Source organism: Dermacentor andersoni, chromosome 4, assembly GCF_023375885.2.
Source record: "Dermacentor andersoni chromosome 4, qqDerAnde1_hic_scaffold, whole genome shotgun sequence".
NCBI classification, from domain to species: Eukaryota; Metazoa; Arthropoda; class Arachnida; order Ixodida; family Ixodidae; genus Dermacentor; species Dermacentor andersoni.
In genome coordinates, this window is record NC_092817.1 from 23001335 (window position 1) to 23025208 (window position 23874).

The window sequence follows — 23874 nt, forward strand, 5'->3', positions numbered from 1 at the left end:
AGCGGACAAAACCATGGTCGCTATCGACACCTTTATGGATGGCATCTATGCAGTTTTGAAGGCATGTGACTAACGCATGCACAGAGTCACTATGAAATTACTGTTTGCCACAACCGCTGCAAATGTAACCACGGTCGCTATCGATGCAACCATGCGTGGATGGCGACTACACAGTTATGAAGGCAGGTGGCCGAAGCAGTGTTATGTGTGGAGGTAAACGCAAGAATAAAAGCTTTAAAAGCACAAATAGGGAAGAAGTGTTCCAGCGTTGCTGTCATTCACATACTATTTTCGCTGATGACTATGGTGATGCGGACCCCGCCACTTTGTTTCTGTTGGATGCTGGCGCCAATTTTACTCTTTTGTGACGCATTTGTGGTGCTATGGGCTCAGCTACCGCCCCTTTATCCACACGCCAGTGCCACTTTTGCTAGATAGTGCCAACCTTTGATGTGCACTGCTGTTCACTGATTTGTCGCTCATACCAGTTCCACTTCTGCAACTTTCGCTTCTGGCGTTTCCGTTTCCGGTCGTTCGGCTTCTGGGATATCTGGTTCCTGAATTTTCGCTTGTTGCACGCTCGCACCTCTATTCAGCAGCGATGTCGCTTCCGCCTAAAACTAAATGCTGGGACTATGCAAGTTCTATTTGACGCCGGAAGCTGAGAGGGTGAACGAGGGAGAAGCGTGGAAGAGGAGGGTAGGTTGGCTAAGGGCTTTAGGCTCGCCAAGCTCTGAGAGTTGTTCGAATTCACTGAAGTGCAGCCAAATACATCTGTATTAACGAGAGTCTGGCTGTATTAAATAATGCATATGCCTGCTGGTACCAGAGAAAGAGCCTGAATTATTTGATTTTCTTAAAGTTAATCAGAGTCGAATTAACGAGGTTTTACTGTACCAGCATCAAGAATTCATGAGGTCAGGATCTACGAAAACACTTAATTGCCATGAAACCTGAGGAAGCAGCCTGGAATTCAGCGTTGTGGCCACTATAGTAGAATGTCCAACATGCATACTGATCTACCTATTGACAAGCTGTATGGCCAAACTTCGTGAAAATTCCTCTTCTTCAGGAAAGCCACGTCCTGCTAACTTTTTATGCCAATGACATGCATGTTTAACCTTGCTTGGAAGATGTTAGCTTAGCTCACAAAATCTTCACTCAAATTTCAAGTTTCCAGCACTAAGATGCACAAATAATTAAGTACTATATGGATAGTAACTCCTGCTAGCATAACCTTTCACATTATGGTGGCCACACGTCTCAATGGCTGAAACGCTGCTTTCATTTATTTAAATCATCAAGCCATATCCTAAATTCACTATACATCTCTCTGGTTCATGATCGCCACTTCTAGGTAAGTGTTCGATGCTGCTTATGAAACCATACAGATGCAGTGTAAGCAAATTATGTCCTTTTTGTATGCTGATGTACGTAAGACAGTAGTACCTGTGGTGCAAGACATCTCAGGTGTCAGACACCACAGGTGTGAAAAAGGGAGCTGCCAAGATGATGTCCTTCTGCCTCACCTCTGGACGGATGTGTGTTGGTCAGTCGATTGTCTGTGCGCCCCGTAGGCAGAGCAGCTGGCTCTGCAGCTGTGTGATGCTGTTCTTTCCCAGCAAGAGATGATGGCATAGAACGCCCGGTGTCGTTTTCAACGTCACTCCGGCTTCCTTAAAGGCAAAAAAGAGAAGAGGAAAGTGGACATGGGAAAACATTTGTAATAAAGAAAGAAAAGTGAGGTACCAATAAAAGTCAAACAAATGGAGTTCCCACTCTGATCATGCTGCAGTGTTGGAAGATGTGCAGTTCACTCCAAAAGAACTGTAGAGGTGTAAAAAATTTTGAGCAGTGCATAAAGTGACAAAAACAATATACAGTGGAATCTCAATAAATAGAAAGCATTTAAACGGAACTGCTGCTTAAACGGAACACTATCCTCATGGTTGGTTGGTTTTGTATTCATGCAATGCTCTCTGCAATGTCTCTCAGTAAATGGAACTCCTGATAAATGAAACCAATTTTCCTGGTCCCTTGAGGTTCCGCTTAAAGAGAGTCCACTGTACTAGTAAGTACGGTGACATAATACAGTTCATTTTACTGCAGCTTTACCAGAGAGTTTTTACCAGACAGTTACTGCAGAGTGTGACAACTTTTTTATTTTATCAACTGTAAAGGAATATTTTGAGCTTACCACTGCCATTTGCTCATAGTTTGCAACAAGACTGTGTTTTCTGCATTGTTCAATAATACATTTGGCATTGTTGTTTACATAGTTTAATTAAACAGTCAGTTTTGCAAGGTGGCAAAATCAGACCACCTCACTGTAGCAGCTCACTTCAATAGTGAGATATGCACACAACAGTTGTTTTTTAAAGACAAACCAGGCAAGCAAACATGCAATGAGTTTTATCTAACACAATGACTGCGAAGTGTCCAAGTTAGCAAACATTCATAGCTTAAATGGGCATCACGACAGAACTCGGGCAAAAACAAGAGACATGAAAAACAATGTTGAAAACACAGATTGTTTACAAAAAACATGTTTTGACACATGTTTAGTTTTGTAGCCACTGTGCCATCTTTGAGCAGTTCAGACCAAGAATAATAAAAATGATAGCACAATCTGGAGCCCCAAATGTGACCTTGTTGCGAAATTTGAGAGAAAGCAAAGCAGCAGTAAGTGCAAAATCTCCTTTTAGTACCGCTGACCGGCGCGCCATCGTGGAAGCCGGCGGCACACTTGGTCACTTCTAAAGTTGTTGGAATGAAAGTGAAGGTCACAGTGCAGACTTCACAGCAGTTACCAGTAACACTTGAGTTAGTGGCTCTTGATACCTGTTGTGTCATCTCCTCACAGCTACAAGAATTATGAGCCAGATGAGTTTCCAAGTGTTGTTTAGGGCACCATCTGATCCTTGGATGGAAGAGGAAATACTGAGCGAGCTAGTGTAATGCACTCATACTTATGCCACGCAGGAAAAGGCACTAACCTTCAACTACTGTTCTACAGTTTGTTCCAATAAAATTTTTGCACAGGATATCGAATTGCAAAACCAGAAAGCGAGGCATTCAAAATATGCAAGGATCCCACAATTGGTTTCATACATTTTAACTCCTGTCACTTACAAGAAAGCATGTTACTTAGCACAAAAATGACACAAAGGGAATACAATATTATGCTAACAAACTTTTGTCCCAGACTTGAACTCTTGCTAGTCTCAATCATCTCTTGTAGTCAACCTGTCATTGTTTCTGTCGTTATTCTCACCACACCATATTGAGATTCCTTAATTTTGCACCTTTGAATGTCCCATTTTTATGCCAAACCAAAACAAAAGAACATTAGCTGAAAGCCAGCAAATTGTGCTGACCACACTCAATCTTTGTCCTGTGTTACATGCTGCATGCTTAAGAATGACACAATAACATTTGCTATGCATGTGTGGAGCACACCAACAAGCTTAAAGGGACACTAATTTGAAGGGACTAACTTGAAATGGACTGTTCATATACCATTCTGGAAACCTCGCTATGCTTGTTTCGTGCCAAAAAAAGATTTAGTTTATAATAAAATCTCATCTGCAGGGTCCGAATACCTCTATTGCAATTGAAATCTCCTACCCCCCAACCGGAGAGTGGTGATTTTGCATACGCCATCACTGCAATTTGCGGCCATTGGTGAGCAAAATGGTGCCCAACAGACAGTAGTACAGTGCTTTGCAGAAAACATAAACGCCCGGCCATGAAGAAACTGAGCCACGACAGAATGGTAGATTCGCCGTTGCAGCTGCTTTTTCGGCAAGTGGCGTAGACGGTTCGGGCATCCCACGACGTCACATGGAAGTTGAATACTCTGCTACTTGCAATTTCTGTGAGTTTCGTGAGCCAGCAAAACCAACGCAGCAATAAGCGAGAATGAAACTACTGAAAAGCGAAAGCATGGATGGTGCAGAGTGGAGCGAAAACGAAACTTTTCGACTGCCCACGTCATTGTCAGAGTTATTTCAATGAGTTCTTTTTTCTAAAAATGAAATAGAACTGGACGAGTGGCATTTCTTTTGTCCTATAATGCAATACAATGATGTTTTTATAACAAGTGGTTGAGTACTAGTGACAGAATTTAAATGAGGAGTGCCTTCGTCATCAAGCAAGTACTTGAACGTCCCGGGGAAGTCGCTAACATGTCCTACATTTAGCTCAATTTCTCGATTACTGAGGCTCTGTTCACAATAACATTGACGCCTTAGAGATTCTCAAGAACTAATCTATTACTTTAGCTTGACTTAATATTTGTCTTTAGTGTCCCTTTAACCTTTTGACTGCCAAGTTTTATTTTTTCTAACTGCTACACAGCTCCTGCTGGGCGTTTTTCACGTGTTGGTTCAGTGGACATTTCATGCTACATAAAAGCAGTTCCTTCTGCCGGCGTTTTCTCCTATTTCAGTATTCGTGAATACGTAGTTCATAAATTTCTTCGTCTGTTATAGTCTTGGCATGCCACGCTGGTACATACCACATTGGTCATGGTCACGAGTGCCCTTTTGATGCGCAGTCCCGGCCATATTTCTTTTTCTCTCTTGTTGGCTCAGCGGACAATTTCTGCTAGATAGAAACTGGTTCTCCGTCATCAGTCTCTTTTGATTCATAATTGATAAGGTACTCATAAATCTCTTCGCTTGTCAAAGTGCAGACGGACCTGCGACAGTTGTTCGTCATGGCTGCGCAGCTGTGAAAGAGCGACAAGGCACCGAGACATTTGCTCCAGCTGCAGTCAGTAATTTAACTTGCAAGGATCTTGTGTGTTTAGGTTACCTCTCAATAGATGGCACAACAGCAACAAAATGTCATTTTTTGCACGAGTTGCTTCTGGAGTGGGAAACAGTGTGCTGTAAACACAGAATGAGCATACTCAGGAGTGGCAGCCAAAGGGTTAACAGGCCTGAAAAATAGATGGAACTTGCCCTAAATTTTAGCATCCAGTGAAGTACAGAAATTTGTCCAGGAGACAAGCAGGATGTGTATTACTGGCCATATGTTAGTATTTTGCTAACAGTTGCTAGCTTTGTGCAGTCTTCCTACTTCTGGAAAAGCTACTATGTATAGCACATGCTTGCACTGCTTTATAGCGAGGTGCTTTAGCATGATGGGTGGCAATGGTGTAACAAGAAATGTTTGCAGGACTAAATTGCACTTAAAGAAAAACATACAGCTAAGAAGTTGTGTGCCAAAGGTATGGAAGGCACAATGGCAAGCTTACTTTAAAGCACTGTCACGCGAAAAGGTCCTACAAGGGGTTCAATAATAAAAACTGGGCCATGTCAATGCCACAACCACTTAGTTGTGACAGTCGTATTTTTTTCAATGCTTCATAATTTGGTGGCACCTTTCCAGTCCTTGCTTCACAACTGCAACAGTGTCTTCTATTCATGTGCAGTTCATCATGCCTCCTGCAACACTTCACCATGACTGCCACCAATGGCCTTGATACTCTGCTGTGGAAGCGTACAACTGAAAAGTAGTTCTCTACTGCAGCACTGTGCTGGGTAGTGAAGCCATGCTGCATGCTGTCCTGCAGATGACACTTGTCGGGGAGATGTTTTCCAACACAGTGTGCACTTTCAGAGAAAATTCCAAAGCTTTTAAGGTGGCTGTCTTACTCCGGCGGTATGCACTCCACATTATAGACAATGTTCACAAACACGCTGGGATGCCCTAAGGAGACGTGAGCTATATTGCATTAGAAAGCTTACTTTCTCCGCTTTCAAATGGCACCTACTAGTATCGTCTAACATGAAGGGTTGCTTGACAGCAATCAAAACATTAGCAGTAAAAACAGCACTCTTGTTGTACTAGCTTCCGAACTCCAACATTCATGGCAAAACTACTCAAGATTACATAATGTGGTTTGCTGTGCCTTTAAATGAAATGTAATAGAATACGTTAACAGGGAAATTCTGCTTTGAAACAATTAGAAATATATACAGACCACACTAAAAAAGGACAAAACAATAGTTATTTATGATACACAATAGATATATAAGCAGAAGCATCATTTCTGGATGCTTCTGCTTATGAATGTGAGCCTCAGACACAGTTAACTATCCTACAAGCAAAATTAAATGTCTCACAGTGTGCTAATAGTGTGTGTTAAAAGCATTCCCTAATGACAACAAACAAATGAAGCTTGATTCCTGCAGTGATTCCCGAGTCATTGCATTTATTGACGGTCTCCCAATACATAGTTATGAGAGAGATCGAGAAATGGGCCATGCTTTAATGACCTATTTCTTGCACTGCTGTTTGTGAAATAATGCCTGAGAAGTCACCAGTTAGGAAGTAGGCAACAAAATTGTTGCAATTCATGTAAGTTAGCAGTCCAAGTTAAGAGTAGTCAGCATTCACAGCCCACAATTAACCAACCTTTGCAGAAAGTTGCATAGATTAACACAGTCATGAGCAATCGTAAAAAATGCGACAAAGTATTTATCAGTTCTTGCAGCCACAAGGCTGGTGCACGGAGAATAAGGTGATTTTAATGCCTACAGAAAATGCTTGGTTATTAATACCACACTAGTACTTGATATTATAGACTATAGTATGCAATACTTGCATTGCTTGAAAAATCTGTCAGTAAAAGCTTTTTGGTGAGACATTCTAGAATTACGTGAATATTCATTAGGACTGGAGAGTGTTGTGTTGGTGAAACCTCCACCATACAGTTTAGGGGGGAAATGTTTACCTTCAGAGTCATGTGCTGCCTCAACACTGCCTTCCTGCCGGTCCTCGTCATCCTCCTCATCGTCTTCCAAGTTCTCCTGTGTACTAGAGCCACCCCAAGTGGCAGCGATTGTTGTGTTTCCTCCAGCCATGACGCTTCCTGGCCCTGAAGCACAGCAGTAAGGCAGGTCGCACGGGCTCAAGAGGTTGGTCTTAGTATGCGCCGCAAACTAAATCCTACTGAGGACAGGTGGGAAGCATTCTGTGGGAAGAACTACAATAACTGCGCCAGCTGACACTTTTAATTTCTTTTGATGCTGTCGCAACCCAGGAGCACACTTTGTTTTTAACATGCCTGCTAATGGCCAATAACTAACCACAAAATACCATTACAGAGTATGCCGCTGCTTTCTGCTCAACACAACTTTTAGCACAAAAGGCTGTTGAATGGAGCTGCATTTCATTCAATCCAAAGGCAACACAAGGTTCTCCTTTTTCTTTTTTAAAGTATAACCTACATTGTGTAGTTTAATGTCTTGAAAATGCCCATTGAGTAACGAAGGACATTGTAGTGAAGGGCTCTGGATTAACCTGGGTTTCTTTAACATGCACCTAAATCGAAGTACCCAAGCATTTAGGCATTTTGACCCATTTTAATTGATGGAGAGGAATCGAACCCACAACCTCACACTTAGCAGCAGAATGCCACAGCCTCTCAATCACATTGGTGGGTGTTCTTTATTTTTGGCTGGAGCTTCTTTCAGATGACTGAGCATTCATCCTATGCTCACTGCATAACGGACTTGCCATGGCTAGGCAACTGAGCAATTTGTGTTGTATTTGCCACCTGACTTCATTCACCAGGTTTTCAAGCTGATGCAGAGACCAACCACTAAAATTAGCAGCATTCTGTTAACCACTGACACATCAAGATGGAAACATAACTGCATGTCACAGCATCAAAACTTAGAGCGGGGCATAATGTGTAGGACATAGGTCTGTGGCATGTATCACCTTAACAAAAAACCAGAGCAAAAAAGACGTGGACATGCAAAGAAACGACAAACAAAGTTGCGAGCCAGTGCCCATAGTTGTAGTTACTTTGCGTGTCTACGTCGTTTTCGCGCAAGTTTTTTGTTAAGATGATACATGCCACAGACCTATGTCCTACACATTTTTTTGAGTAGCAAAAATGTGGCACACAACGGGAGAAAACGACAAGAAAAGCAGACAGGCTGTCACACTGTGTTATACAATTACACCTTCATACAATAGACTTCTTTATAGCTAAATTCTCAATATAATGAAGTATCGAACTTTTTATAACTTCTCGTCTGTAGCACACCATGTATTTTGAACCTCAATACAATGAAGTGTGTTTATACAGCCGATTCTGGATAAATCGAACTCAAGAGGGACCACAAGATTGTTCGATATAACGATAATTTGAAATATAAAATATGCCTATCTGAAGCTTATTGAGACCTCCACATGTCTCGAACAGTTTCTCGAGACCACGAAAGGCGTAAATTTGCTGATCTGCTTCTCCAAGGTTGTGTCATACGTAAAAAATTGACTTATTTTTTGCACATGAATGTCTGAAGTCACTCGCGCTGCAGAATGGTCTTTCGATATACTGATCACAACGCAACACTAAAAGCCCACATCACTCAATCTGACGCATAGCAAGGTGTGCCTCACGCACGTTGAAGTGCTTCTTGCACATATTTATTCAAGATAAGGTAGAAATGGGCGCACCGTGGAAGTAAACTAGACTGTTGAATATGCACTGTGTTGCCAACAATACACTTGTACTGCGAATCGCGTGTGAATGTGCCCTGCCGTGCGTTTGCTACAATACCAAAATCATGCCTTTCAAATGCACGATTGTCACACGTGGGCTATAAGCCAGGCGGACTGTTGTGTCGGGTTTCAAAACTGAGTTCCCGTTGAAACCAGTTACCTCACTTCTCGACCACCCCAAGTCCGCACATGTGTTTTTGCGAGCACGAATAAAACGTGTTCAGCGCAAACCCCCCAATCGCACAGCGATGAGTCTTGTGCGCCGATGTCACAATGGTCTTCCTGCGAAAGTGTGTATGCAGTGTGCAGTGGTTGTTAAATTTAAACTATAATATGAAAATCTGTCCAAGTGGGGGTTGGGGCCGGATTTGTTTTGCCTGTGCGCAGAACCATAAAATGCCGTTCACAAGTAGCCCTTGTCTACAAGAAGACCAACCTGGCAGCACAGATATCTCCAGTTCAGCAACCTATGCCCGGAGATGCGTTGAAGCGAGAGGCGAATGGAGCATTCACTACCTGCTAATGGCGCTTTTCATGATAGCGTCGTCCCACTGTAAGCGACGCCATCAGTCGCGGGGGTGAAGTGGGCGCGAAAGCACGTCTGGTTTTGCTTCATACCATCGATGTGAAGATATCGGCGACGTGGCATGAGATCGTATGCTTTGCCAACTCTCAAATTTAACAAAATGACTTCTTTTTTCCTATTCAAACTTGCTTTATCCAATGGCCCAATAATTTGAAAATCTTTTCAGCACTTTTCGTGTAAGAAATATCCATCAGTGGCTGTACTTAATATAAAAGATTCAATTTCAGTACGGTCGCCGACCGATAAATTGGAGACCAATAATTTGGACATGCTCGGTAATTCAGACAGCTTCGTGGTACCGCCAATGGCCCCGGGCATAGACTTAATGTGTAAAGACGACCGATATCAGTGCTGAAACGTCGCAGCTTGTTTCGGGCCAAGAAAAGACTTCATCACAATTCAAACCTTCCGCCACTTAAACGGGAAGAGGTGACACTGCATATGCCATCACAGTCCTTTGCTGCTGCCAGTAAGTAATATGGTGCCCGATAGACGCTGCTACGACATTTTGTACAATATGCAAACGAGCGGCCATGGAGAAACCAAATTAAGAAAGAGCGGTGGATTCGCCACTGCAGCTGCTTTTAGACAAGTAGCGTGGACCATTCGGGCATCCCGCTACATCACATGGATAGTGAATTCTCTACGACTTGCAGTTTGTGCAAGTTTCGCGAGCCAGAAAACCAGCACAGCACTATGCAATAACGAAACCATTGAAACATAAAAGTGCTGGCGGTGCAAAGTCAAGCAAAAACGAAACCTTTCGATTGCCTGCATTGTTGTCCAGGGTAATGTCAATTTCTTTTTTCTAAGCATGAAATAGAACTAGACAGGTACCATTTCCTTTCGTCTTACAATGCAATACAATAACGTTTTTACAATGAGTAGATGAGTACTACTGACAGAATTTAAATGAGGAGTGCCTTTGTCATTGGGCAAGTACTTGAATGTCCCCGGGGAATCTCTGACCGTGTCCTGCATTTACCTCAATTTCTCGATTACTAAGGCTCTGTTCGCGATAATACAGTTAAACCTCGATATACCGAACTTCAATATAACGAAATTCTCTATAAACGAACTATTTAACTTTTTATAACCTGTTGTCTGTAGAACACCATGTATTTAGAACCTCAATACATATAACAAATTGTCTGTATGCGATTTCAATATAACGAAATTTCGCTTCGGCTGCCAAGGAATGCCAAGACAATAAATAGAAACTTCTGTGGATGCAGATGGCCAAATGATTGAATTACAAGTGGCTGCATGCAAATGGACCTCTCAAATCGGGGGGGCAGCGCGACAAGAGCAACCACCGAAGTGAAGCCGCATGATGTTCCGTATAAAGTCCAAGTGCAATAAGACCCTATCGCGCCCCACGCAGTTTGTGCTTTCGGTGTGAGTGAAAGTGCGCGAGGGTGAGACAAGAAAGGCAGTAGCTTCAGGAGTGGACCCTTCTTGCATGAGCAAAGGGAAAGAGGGAAGGGGAGCAAGCTTGTGGTAATGCGCGCGAGGGGCGGGTGGGTTGGCGCAGGTTTCCGCCCTGTCTACGCATGGCTGTAAGCGCAGCTGAGTGTATACGCAGCCATGCCCCCTGATTTAGAGATAATCTGTTGCGTATGCAAAGAGTGGGCATGCGAGGAGGGGACAGGACGAGGGCATGGCATGATGTAAGCTGTCTCCCTATGAGTTTAGTATTGGTGGTCGTGTAATCTCGAGTTTCATTGACCTGTTGAATTGAGAGACAGAGAGACAGACAAAGCATTGGACCCCTCAGTGCCGGCGCTATTCATGATAGTGTTGTTCCAGTGCGGGCAATGCTATCAACTTCGAGGGCGGAGGGCACATGAAATCGTGGCTGGCTTCGCTTAACGTTGTGAGGATACTGTCAACGTGGCATGAAACTGTATCATTCGTCGGCAACTCCCAAATTTATCAAAATGAATTGTTTTATCATTCAAAGTTGCTTTTTTTTGATTGCCGATAATTCGCAAAATTCTGCAGCCCCTTTCTAGGTAAGAAAAATCGATCGGCGACTGTACTTATTTGCATAAAAGGTCAAATTTCAATGCAATGAAATTTTGATATAACGAAGCAAACTGCCGATTTTGCCTACTTGGTTATATCGAGGCTTGTATTGACACCTTAGATAGACCTGATTCTTAAGCACAGGTCTATCATTTTAGCTTAACCTAATATTTGCCTTTAATTAATGTGCCTTTAATATGTTGTTCGTGGGTCATTGGGATGTTAAGTTAGTATACTGGAATTTAAAGCTATGAGTTTTAGAGATACTAGCAAAAGACCACTTCTGCAGATGTATTATCTAATTTCATGTGAAAACGGGATCACAATAACTGTATAAAATGCATTGCTGTTATAGAAAGCCGGGAAAAGAGGGAAAACTAATTATCCTGAAAAACATATTACTTATTACGTAGAATAGTATCAACGAGATTCCGCAGTATCAGGCTTAAACTGTACTGTAATAAGTGTTTAATTTGTTGCCACAATACTGACCACAGCCAATTAAGTATGGCATAAAATGATGCAGCATGTCAAAGTGAATATCCTTAGAAAATTTAGTTCTACGAATGCATTAGAGACAAGGCAATCGAAGTGGTTTTAGAGAAATAAGCACTTGTGCTCCAAAACATTTTTTTAAGCCTTCACAGCCAAGTACTAAGCAGCAGGCACTAGATAAATGTTAGTTCTCCTTAGGGATATAGATGCATAAACTAGATATACAACCCTTACCCTAAAGATGAACTGTGAATAGCCATTTGTCATGCCTGCTGATAAGGCAAAGCTTCTTGAGAAAGGGCCACATTCAAGCTTACTGCTTTTACTTTGCACATGCCTTCACGAGGTGGACCATTACATAAAGGACTTTCCACTCACTTCTTACATGTGTGTTCAACAAAGACTTTATGGAACAGAAAACATCATAGACACAAGATTGCATATTGTAACTTTAGATGTATAAACACTGCTCCACATTAATGCACCAGCAAAGAAGCCTGTCACTGAGCTTGACACAAATATCTTCTTAAGGTTGTGTTCCACTAAGAGAAAAATGCAAAAAGCATGCATGTTGCAATTGTGGAAATGAAAGGGTTCCATATTTTTTCAAACCGTTTTATATCATAGCTCAAGTGGTGCCAGCACGCACGATGCACCATGAACACCAGAAGCAAATGGAATGCAATTTTTTTTGCTATTGAAGAGCAAAGGCACACAAACTAGTAGGTATTGTGCAATGTGTTGATTTGATGCTGTCTGAATGGTTGTGCTCGTCATCACTATTTGAGGTTAATGGACGGCGCAGAAGGTGGGTTGATGGGCAAACAGTGGACTTAACAATGTGAAGGCTTTTGATGTGTGCCCTCCCCAGGTGACTCAATTTCTATTCGCTTCTTACACTTCTCAAGTGACGATGCACAACCATGGCTTGCTGAAGCAGTTACACTCAAAAGACAGTACCAGGATGGAGCAACTACTAGCAGCCGAGGCAAGGCTAGGCCTGCCATACAGCCATCTTTTCTCCTCCTCTTTTTAAAAACTATGTTCTATTTAATTTTGGGCCATAATACACAGAAATACAAGAGAAGTTCAAATAAAGTGAAGAACGCACCAAAGGGCAATCCCTCCATGGGTTCAGAGCTTGCAGAACACGAGCTGGGACTCCGCACATCCTCATTGTGGGAGTAGGAAAGGAGCTGCTTACTTCGCTCTTGCTGCAACAGCTCCTCGAGGATAGCCTTGTCTCGACTTAATCCCATTGACTCAAGGTTGGAGGACGAGTTCTCCTGGGTAAAACAGGAACAGGCCATGTAAAGAAGCTCTGACTGCATTCAATTCTCTGATAGTTTGCAGAAGGTGCAGCTCGTCTCATGTTCTTCAGATCTATTCAGAGATAGCAAGCAACACTTCTTTCCACTACATACAGTCGAACCTCATTATAACCTATGTCCCCCATACACGTTATGAGCATATGTTCATTACATGCTGATATCGATGAGAAACGCTATAGATTTACTTTGTTTTATCAGGCAGTAGTTTATAATTGTGTTCATTATATCAAGGTTTGACTGTACTTAATTTGTAGCATCATCATTCCAACAGTTCGGGTAATGTACAGCTTAAAACAGTGTTTCAAATTAAAAGAATTTGTCAATTTTGATTTAACTACAATAGACTTCCATTAATTCGACACTGGTTAATTTCAATTTTTCATTTAATCTGATCCTGGCCGAAGGTCCTGGCTGGTGCCAGTGTATTTCTATGGGCCCAAACTTTCATAACTTCAATCCTAAAACTGGCCTTCGCCAGATAATTCGAACTTGGCCAGTCAGCACACACCTGCATGACCCCTATAATTACACCAAATGCCACCCCTTTAATGCGACCATCTGTCTCGGCGGAGCTTAGAGGACAGTGAATGCATTGAACAATCATCTCCTGTTGAAAACACCTATTTCTGGCCTGCCCTATGAAGATTTTCAAGCAATAAACGTAACTCACAATGTCTGCTTAGTGATTACGGTATTTACTCGATTCTAACATGCACCCTTTTCTTTTCTTTTTCTTTTTTTACTGCAGGGAAATTGGGCTGAAAATTGCCTGTGCAGTGCCATCAGAGACAACACCAAAACCATGTTCATGGCAATCATATTGTTGCAACGTCAGAAACAGGGGTCGTAGAGCGCTATTCAGGAGGCACGGCAGCAGGTCGCCTTTTTAATACCGAGTGCAACTGCGACTTCTTCACTGCGCCTTGACAAAACGCTCATGGCTACTCGCATTGTCCTCTTCTTCATGGAGTACTGGCGCGGCAATATTCTTTACCGCATGGCAATGACGTATTGCGGCGAAACAGACTTAAGGAATGCGGTCGTTGTTGTGCAACACATATTAGACCCTTGCCCATTTTTTTTTTTTGCTAAGAAATTGGGTGCATATAAAATTTCCGTTTTGTTTAGATGTTGTAATGGCATTTCTATGTTAATTTTCTACTTTGGACACATAGAAAGTGAATGTGCGTTTGATTCAGGGGCATATTAGAATCGAGAAAATACAGCCAAATGAATCAGTGCTATGTTCTGGTGTTTCTTCTGCGTCTTGTTTAATTCAACCTACCGTATAATTTGATTAATTTCGTCGGTCCCGTCAGGAAAGAATTACAGAAGTTGACAGTATGAAGCCAAACAAAGTATACACTGCCCTTCAAAGACAGGACTCTTGTTAAACTCACCTAAACAATAAAAGAAAAGAGTTCATCCAGCTGACTGTAACAAAGAGCTACAAGGGATATCGACATGGACTACTAAATAAACTTGGGGGAAACTTCAAATAGTTTGACAACTTTCCTTTCACAGATCAACCTTTCATTCTGTTAATCTATGTAATAAATTTAAAGTGACTGCTTGGTGCGTCAATTTTCTCTTGTCTAACACCTCAACAAATAGATCTGTAAACTTCTTGTATTGAAATTTTACAGCATCCAATTTACAATAAACTTCATAAGGTGTACGAATGTTTAAAATTTATAACTCTGGTAACAATGCTCAACAAAACATGACATTTTTATTTAACCACATTGAATTTCAGTTGACTTGGTTGAAGGTTTATCATTGTATTAATAAATTGTGCTTAAAATTATGTACAATTTCCCTAAGCAACAGACTGCTGCATGTTACAATTAAAGACTATTTATTTTTTGTTGGGATGTCTGCCTGACAGTTTCTATATTTGGGGCAGCTTATCACGCTACTTATTTGGTATTTGCTCATATGTACTATAACAATACTGGAACAAATCAGAGAAATTCTACATTTCCATTGCACTTGAAAGTGAAATGGAAGTCTGGACCTGGATAAAGCTTTTTCAAAAGTTCATGCCATGCATGGAGAGGAGGGTACCTGGTGTCACAGTTTCAATACTTAGGCTCTTTTCAGTCATGGTGTCCTTTTGTTTAGACAAACTTTCCACAGTAGTTTTGTGGTAGAACAAAGAATTGCACAGCGCAGTCTGCAGAGGAATATAGCTGAAATCAGCAGCAGCAGAATGACTTACACAATGTGATATCTAAGTATGCAGCCTTTCAGAACGTTGCAGTATACCTGGAGTAAATTCTGTGCTCTCTGCATAAAATATGAGTGACCTTGATGACAATAATAATAATAATAATAATTTGGTCCCTGCAGTTTACCAATACTCAGAATCTACCAAGCCACTGCTGTCCAGACTCTTGGCCATTCTATCCTTTCCTATAAGGCAATATTATGAAACGCAAGGCCAGTGGGACATTCGCCAACATTCCGTTCTCCCCTCCTTCCCTTCACTCAGATGCCAGAGGACACAGTGGCAGACAAGCAAATGGTCTACACCTTAATAGTACATTGTAGCCAGGTGTCAAACGAGCATGTAGGTAAGGTAAGATTGCTTGCAATAGGTTTAGGGCGAAGCAAACGACCACACACACAAATAGACATGGGAAGAGATAAGGGTGGTCATAAGGGGTGAGGTAACGTCTAGAGACCAGAACTTTAGGCAAATCTCTGTTTTGTTTCCATAATCCTTACCGTGCCTATTTAAGACATAAACATAAAATATGGGTCTAGAAAAATGTTAGTGGTACACTTATTGTGCTAATCAGTGCCTATTTCGATGTTTGTGCCTATACTGGTTTTCCAGAGCCTAAAAATGCAGTCTTCCGTGCTTTGTTCAAGCCTTATTTTGTTTATAATTTTATCACCTGCTGGGGAATTTGGCTGAAGGCAGCCGGTCATTGCCACAAACACTCTGCCAGTGTAAAGGCTATTATTAACTGCTTTGCAGCAGACAAGAGCGTAGCTGTCAGAAGGGCTCAAACTGTACTATGTGATGATATGGCACCATGATGATATGGCACAACGTTAGCTTGGGAAAGGTATCCTAACTATTTAAATTCCTACTGCTCCGCTCTCAGTTTAACCAAAAATAAATATTTTTCTCAATACCTTCCTCGACCACTCAAATCTGATTCTGATTTCTGAATCTGAGAAAGTTCTGGCAAATTTTATCTCCTGAACGCCATACTAATGACACCTCGTTACTCAATGAAAACAATATTCCTATTCCTAAGAGTGAGTGCACACAAGTTTTCAATAAATTCTTCTCATCCGTATTCATGAACGAAAGTATCGCTAATTTGCCCGTTGTTGCAGACCTAGATTGCCAGTACATGGAACCTATTGACATTACTATTGATGGTATTGTTCAGCTTATTAATAACTGGAAAGTTTCATCTTCAGCACGTATTGACAATATTAACACTAAATTACTAAAAAATGCAGTTTCAAAATCTAGTAGGTTTTTATTCCATATTTTCCATCAATCTTTAATGACAGGTTAGATTCCCCAAGATTGGAAAACTGCCAATGTCATACCCATCTTCAAAGAAGTTGACAAAAACTATGCTGAAAACTACCAACCGATATCGCTGACGTGCATATCCTGTAAAATGATGGAACATATTATTGCATCTCATGTTTACCATCATCTATGATTGAACAACTTCTTTTTTCATAATCAACATGGTTTCAGGAGAGGTATATCGTGTGAAACACAACTGCTTGAATTTACGACAGATTTACATTTTAACATAGACTCAAACCTTCAACTGACAGCATCTTTCTGGATTTTTCAAAAGCTTTTGACCGCATAGCCCATTGTTGCCTGTTTCTGAAGTTATCATTAAAACTTGATTCACTAACTTTATTCTAGCTTCAATATTTTCTTTCTAACAGGCAGTTTACTTCTGCTAACAGCTTCTCCTCGCCCCTTTCAGATGTTTCTTCCAGTGTACCACAAGGAAGTGTTCCTGGTCCCTTACTCTTTCTGATATGCATTAATGACATACCGAATAACTTATCATCACACATGTACATTTTCACTGATGACTGCATTATCTATCGCCCTATTAACAGCTCTGATGACTACCTGATCCTCCAAAATGATCTTAACTAAATTACTAATTGGTATGACACCTGGCTAATGACTCTAAATTTATTGAAATGTAGAGTGATGTCCTTCAGCCGCAAATGCTCTAAGTTGGACTATTCCTACTGTATCAAAAATGTCCCATTACCTTGGACCTCATCATTAAAATATCTCGGCGTAAATCTTTCAGCAAACCTCTCCTGGACTTCTCACATTGCCATCGTCTGTGCCAGTGCTTCTCAATCACTGGGTTACCTGTGATGCAACCTTTGAAACTCACCTACACTTATCCGAAAACTGGCATTTCAAACATTCGTTTGCCCACAACTTGAGTTTGCTGTTCCGGTCTGGTCTTCCCATGCAAATTACTTAATTAAAATGCTGGAATGCACACGTTTCATTTCCCAGTATTATAACTACCATTCCAGCGTAACTTAAATGAAGCTTCACCTTTCACTTCCACTGCTAAGTAATCGTTGCGACATAGCCCTCCTGTCATTATTTCATAAGTACGCCCACCACACTAACAAATGCTCCCTACACCTACAAAACTTCTTCGCACATGTCGCACAAATTACATAACCATCTTAGCTTCATGTGCATCTATGTGGTAAAACAACCATTTAACTCATCTGGAATTCCACATGCCATTCGTCTCTGGAACAGCCTCCCTGATAACATAGTTGTGGAAACTGACCGTGAAAAATTCAGGCACTCACTCAACTCGCTTAACCCTTGTTAACCATTGCTGTCATACTCACTGTCTGGTTTTATTTTTCCTACGTTTACTTTTTCCTTGCACTGTAATACATTTGATATAAACTTATCGAGTTCTTTTTTATCGTACTCATACACAGTTGTACGCAGCTAATATGTTTCTATAATTTCTAGGCTGTGCACTTGGCTGGTGTTGTTTCTTTCTCCACCTTCATACTGTCACGAGTTTATATGTGATTCCTTGATTCTATGCCCCCCTTACTCAATGCCCCATGTAGGGGCCTTGTAAGGCATTTGAAAATAAATAAAATCAAAATATACTTGACAGTGTCTTTGCATACCTCTGCACTCACTTCACGTTTTTTAGTTGACATCATCAAGAAACTCGAATGCTTGGAAGCAACTCTGATCTGGAATGTGGGACCCGTTTAGGACATTCAGGAAAGTCTCACTAGCATCCCCAATGGTAGGGATAGAGTTTGTTCAAAACTTGTATTAGACGAAAGTCCCCCATTTCTGATACTGAAAGAACTGTCAAAGCTTCTAACCGATGAAAATTCTGCGTTTCCCTAGGGTATTGGATCATCGAACGTTTCTAATCACAAGTATGTGTCGCTGACTCCGGTGGATATTGAGCATTCCATTTCTTTATACAAACTGGTACAGCAGAATCTGATTAATTAGAACTTCAAGGGCACTGGAAATTTGCTCGAATAAATCAAAGTTTGAACTAAGGAGAGCCCTACTGAATATAGCGCCCTATCAGTTGTGCAGTACAGAATGCAAAACCAAAACCGTCCCGGCCTTGTATAGAAAAAGTTTCTTTCCTCCATCAGTGTACGATGACATGTGCCGGAAGGAGCCTAGGTTTTGTATAAAGTCTAAATGCAATAACATCGCCCCTCACACACCGTTTACTGTGAGTGTGAGGGAAAGCGTACGAGAGTGAGTCAAGAAGGACGGTGGCTTGATGTGCACCGTCCTCCCGCGTGCCCAGTGTTAGACAACATGATCGAGCATGTGCAGGGAAAAGGAGGGAGGGGGCAGTTGAGAGTGCAGTAAAGCCCGCCTAGGAAGAGAGAGGGGGCAGGAGGTTAGGTGAGCGCGTGATAACGTCATCAAGGTGACCAAGCTTGTGCTAGAAATTTTGCTTGAAATAACCATTGTGCCGTTTCTAGAAGGTGAATTTATGGGAGTCTTTATCTATTCACATAGATAGTACTTTGCAGGGATCAACTGATCAGTTTAAATTATTCGTCAATTCAAATTAAGAAATTTCTAATTATCACGATTTTTCTGTACTCGGCAGAAAAATAAAAAAAAATAACACACACTATAAAACTCAAAAATATTGAGATAGTGCACGTTTGTGACTGTTTTCAACAACTTTTTCTATGGTGTCTAATCACACAAGACACCAGATTTCAATTAAATCCTGAAACTCCTGTAACTTTCCTCACTCTATCTTATCAAGAAAATAAAATAAATTCCACAAAGCAAGGGTTTAGTGGGCTGAGTTTGTTAGAAAATTACAACTTATCTTCAGATGCAGAGTGAAAGCTCTTATTGAGCCTACATATGCCTAAAAGACAGTATTAGGGGCCTATTACTAGTGTCTTTTATACGTGCCTAAATCAGCATTTTTTAGTGCCTAAATGTGTGGTCTTGCGCAATGACTATATTTGCGCAAATAGAAACGTGGTCACTTCAGACTTTTAACGCTGCTCCATGTGCCTACATGATGCACACTGTGCTACCACTCTCCCAGACAATGCTCACCTTTATACACAGCACTGCCTGTGAGAGGTTTGAGATCCCTGCTTTAGGGAAGTGTGGTCAAGCCACTTGTCACTCACATGTAAACGATTGCTGGTCTTGGTGCTATCATAGAGATTCTTGGGCAAGGTCACATTCTCCTTCTTGGTTGGGGAGAGGGCCGCATTGGCATCTGCCAAGGTCCCTCTGGGGCTCGCTGCAGGGGGCAGCAAGTGTTGGGGGCCTTCGGGTGCAATGCGGAGCTGGTTCTTCGCCAGTGGTGACTGGCTGGATGCAAGCTGTTGCCTCAGCAAGGACAAACGCATTCGCTGTTCCTGCAGCTGCTCTAGGTTGTGCCGCTGCTTCTGCTGCTCCTTTCGCAGGTCTGTCTCTCCACTACATGTGATAATGCAACACGTCACTGATGGAACAGCTGTATATGTCTTCATCGCTCAGTTATTTACAGAAAAAAAAAAAAAATATTGGGATAGAACTCCCCACTGGGAAACTATCGTATAGTGCATAGCATTCTTTGGAATCATTACTTATGAAGCTTATACTGTATTTACTCGTATGATGATTGCACTTTTATTGTTAAAAAAATTGACGCTAATTCAGGGGCGCAATCATTACGCGAGTTAAATTTCCCATGAAAAGAAAAAAAATTTTTTTTTCATCCTGCATTTGCTGCGGGACGACAACAGGTCAACAAACAGGCGGCTGCTGCTGTAACAGTGTGGGACACCACAACAAAAATGGCAGCCGACAGAGCAAGCCGAACGTGCCGATCGTGTTTTTTTTTTCTTCTCGTGAGTACATTATGTGCATTGAAACAGTTTGTTCCGTATCAGTTATGAATAATATTGTTACTATCGGCAAGTTTGCGGCAATAATGTAGCCATGTCCACTATGAGGGAACAGAAACAGAGATGGGCGCATTCAGCTGCCAGTGACATAGAAACACATGGCGGGCATGCTGCGAAAACAGCGGCATTCCTAATCTATCTTAATATGGCCCGTTTCTGCTAAGGGTGGGCAAATAGCTATGTTACAAGCGTCGGCGTATGAATAGGGTACACTTCTAACGTATCAGTGTAAACGTGGCTACTATCGTTGCCGCTTGTGATTTGCTTCGTGCCCACGAGTGCAGACTAGAAGAATCGAAAGGTGCCTTTTTTTGTTGTTGTTGTTGTTAACCACAACCATTATAAAGCCTACGAATAATAAAGCCAAGGCAAGTTTGGTTGTAGCTTTTTTTTCATGGAAGTGCAGAAAGTGATGAAAGAAATGAAATGGGGCATCAGCTTAAGAATGTTTGGTGAGTGCAGACCGCTTGGTATGTCTTGAAGAGTCGTTCGCATAGCATTCGATAGCATTCAACAGATGGTAAGCGCGATCATCATTAGCTAGACTTGGCACACAACATATCGCTGCAGCAAGTTCGAGGTGAGATCATTACACGGGAAAGAAAAAAAGATCGAATTTTGAGGACAAAATTCAGGGGTGCGATCATTACGCGAGTGTGATCATTATGCAAGTAAGTACGGTACTCTACCCTTGAAACCAAGACAGCTGTATTTTAAGAGATAAGCAGCTCCAAAGAATACTGCACACACTATGACGATCTCCCCAGTAGACTAACTCCTGCACTATAGGTGTAGTGTGTTATTGTACTGCTTTTTTAATCACATAAGTTGCCCGATCACACACTTGTTTACGTTCCAACTCTTCTTTCGTAAGGGGTCTCTGTTATTGTAGTGCTTTCTTTCTCGCATAATTTGCCTGCCGACGCGTTCGCTTGCATTCTAACGTGTCCTCCTTATAAGTTTCTCTCTCTATGAACACACTTGACGATGAGCATCCCGTGACAACATGTCACCAGCCACCCCACTTGCAGCACTGCTCATTCTGCTAGGCCTAACCACTGCTGCTTCGTCGAGAGTCGGCAACCAAATTTGTCATTTCGTGCCTGACCGACATCGTGAAAACTTTGTTCAATGACACATTTTACTGATAAAAATGATACTTGCTGTAATCTCGTTTGGCAGGACATAACGAACCACTGGTTATCTTCTGTTATACAAGCAAGCAGGAACGAGATGGGCTGTGCTGTAGCTAACACAACAATGCCACTCACCTTGATGACACACCGCTCCTTGGGGCACTAGCTGTAGGATCAGCACTGCCATCTTGGAATGAAGCAACTAGGGACTGTAGGTACTGCAGCTGACTGCGTGTTGTCTGGAGCTGTCTGTGGGCCAGCAACAAAACAAAGCATGATGTAATGCTTAAAATGAACACTTTAAAGCTGGTTCGCTTTCCAGGAAAACCTCCAGGAGCAGCAACGTGCAAAGGGTCACCAGTTACTATGGCCTCATCGAGAACGCCATGATTTGTCAACATTTTGTTTACGTAGTCAATGACTGCTGATAATGGGCTGCAATGGTTGCAATAATGGTTGCAATGCTTCAAACGTCATACTTTTTAAGCTGAAGCAACATGGCAAATGTAGCTTCCCAGCTCATGGTGCACTCAGCCTCGCGTGGCTGATTCACAGCTGCAACAGCAAGACATTTGCAAAATGGGGGCATGCGATAGTAGGCAGTTTGCATTCCCAGCCAACTAGAACATGTCACTCTCATGTGCAAAATCCATGTAAGGGGTCCCGCTGATAGCACAATATATATCAAAGCCTCCTGAAGAAAAGAAATGGCAGCAGCTGCACTCACAGTTTTGAATTGGCACATGATCGTAACCATTTTAAAAGAGCTAAGATGCCAGATTTCATTTTTAGGTCAATGTTATGCACAAAATACCGTAACTTAGCATGTATAGCTTGCCCCCCAAATTTAAAAAGTTTAGCAATAAAGTCAGGATGCAGGTTATATGCGAATTTTGTCTTGAGGTGTGGCTTCATGGCAGTGCGCGCCTTGCTGCCATGAGACAACATTTCAAGGCGAGTTTTTTTTCAAGTTTCGTTTTTCCAAGGGAAACCCACCCTCTCCTCTGCATCACACTGCCGTCGAACCACCTATCAAGGCAAAGTTATCCACCATTCAAAGTTTCGTTATCTCCTAGGGAACCCTACCCTCTCCCCACCCCTTACGTGTTGAAGCTCACTTCTCCCCTTCTTCGTGGTCGCCCATTCTTCTCTTTACGGGTCACCATTTTGCATTCAGTAATTGGTGAACAGTGCACGCCAGCGCCGGTAAACTCTGTTTCTGCGGCACTCCCTTGGTTTGCATGAAGTACTTCATGATACATCGGAGAGCCAAATCCCCGTTGCGCTCTTCAACTAGTTTGCATTTGCTCCATTGCCATTGTGCATATGACGGCAGCTCCATTCGTGCTGCCATAGTGTGGTGTGAATTCTAGCTGTAAAGTGAGCCGATTCATATCACGTCACGTGACTGATTTGTCCGTAATCATGTGCATAGTGTGAATCCAGCTTAATCAGCATTGCCAAAGAAGGGGGGGGGGGGGGGGGGGACAGAACCTCTGGTCAAAGATATGACGTGGACGAGTCATGCATCTGCGAATGGAAACTGTTTCTGCAAACATTCGAGTGTTGTATGCAGTTATTTCCATGGGATTTCATTCTTCTCTCTGAGGGTACTGGTTATATGGGGTGCGGGTTATACATGGTGGCAGGTTCGCACAGAAAAATACGGTACGCTTTCTTTTTCAACAAAGATTTGCAGTTAAGTGAAGAAAGGTGCCGGAAACAAAATGTAGATACAGTAAAACCTCGTTAAATCGTACCTGCTTAACCCTTTTAGGGTCAATGATGTAAATATATGGCGCCACGAACAAGTCCAAAATGGTCGATGCCATATATTTACGGTGCTGTCTGTATGTTTAAAAAGCGCGCCAATTCCCTAACTTTTGCTTGCCTGGCATATGCTGCCACTATGCAGGAATACAGGGAATCTTTTCTTGTGCCTCTTTCTCTCGGTGTTCGTTGCATGGTTTGTTTGCTCCGGCGTGTCTACTACCGCTCGCGCATTGGCGTTTGTGCGGGCACGCAGTGGTTAGTTTGGGTTTTGTTCCTCAGGCGGTTTTGGCTTCTTGCCCTCGAAAAACTGATGGCTATCTCGTTACTAATCGCTCAAAGGGTGACCGCCTGTTACTTGCTCGCTTATTGCTCATAGGGGTGCGCATACAAAGGATGCCACCATGCATACGTTTCCTTTCGCGAAAACTAACTGCCTCTGTTTGATGATAAGATGAAGGCCATTCATGTTATCGGTCATCTTATCGGTCATCAAAGCGGCCATTGAACATAATGCATTTTGTGTCTGCATAAA

At 42.1% G+C, this 23874-nt stretch overlaps 1 protein-coding gene across 5 annotated transcripts in view; it reads right to left on the minus strand.

Moving 5' to 3' along the window:
* Positions 1–23874, minus strand: part of LOC126535851 (uncharacterized) — a 118353-nt gene that overhangs the window by 51943 nt on the left and 42536 nt on the right. For all 5 annotated transcript variants that reach the window (XM_055073499.1, XM_055073500.1, XM_055073502.1 and 2 more), the window contains 5 exons: positions 21705–21818; positions 19669–19963; positions 12747–12921; positions 6746–6889; positions 1530–1676 (listed from right to left, as the gene is read on the minus strand). In XM_055073499.1, the coding sequence (XP_054929474.1) occupies positions 1530–1676; positions 6746–6889; positions 12747–12921; positions 19669–19963; positions 21705–21818 (875 nt within the window). The remainder of the gene's footprint in view (positions 1–1529; positions 1677–6745; positions 6890–12746; positions 12922–19668; positions 19964–21704; positions 21819–23874) is intronic.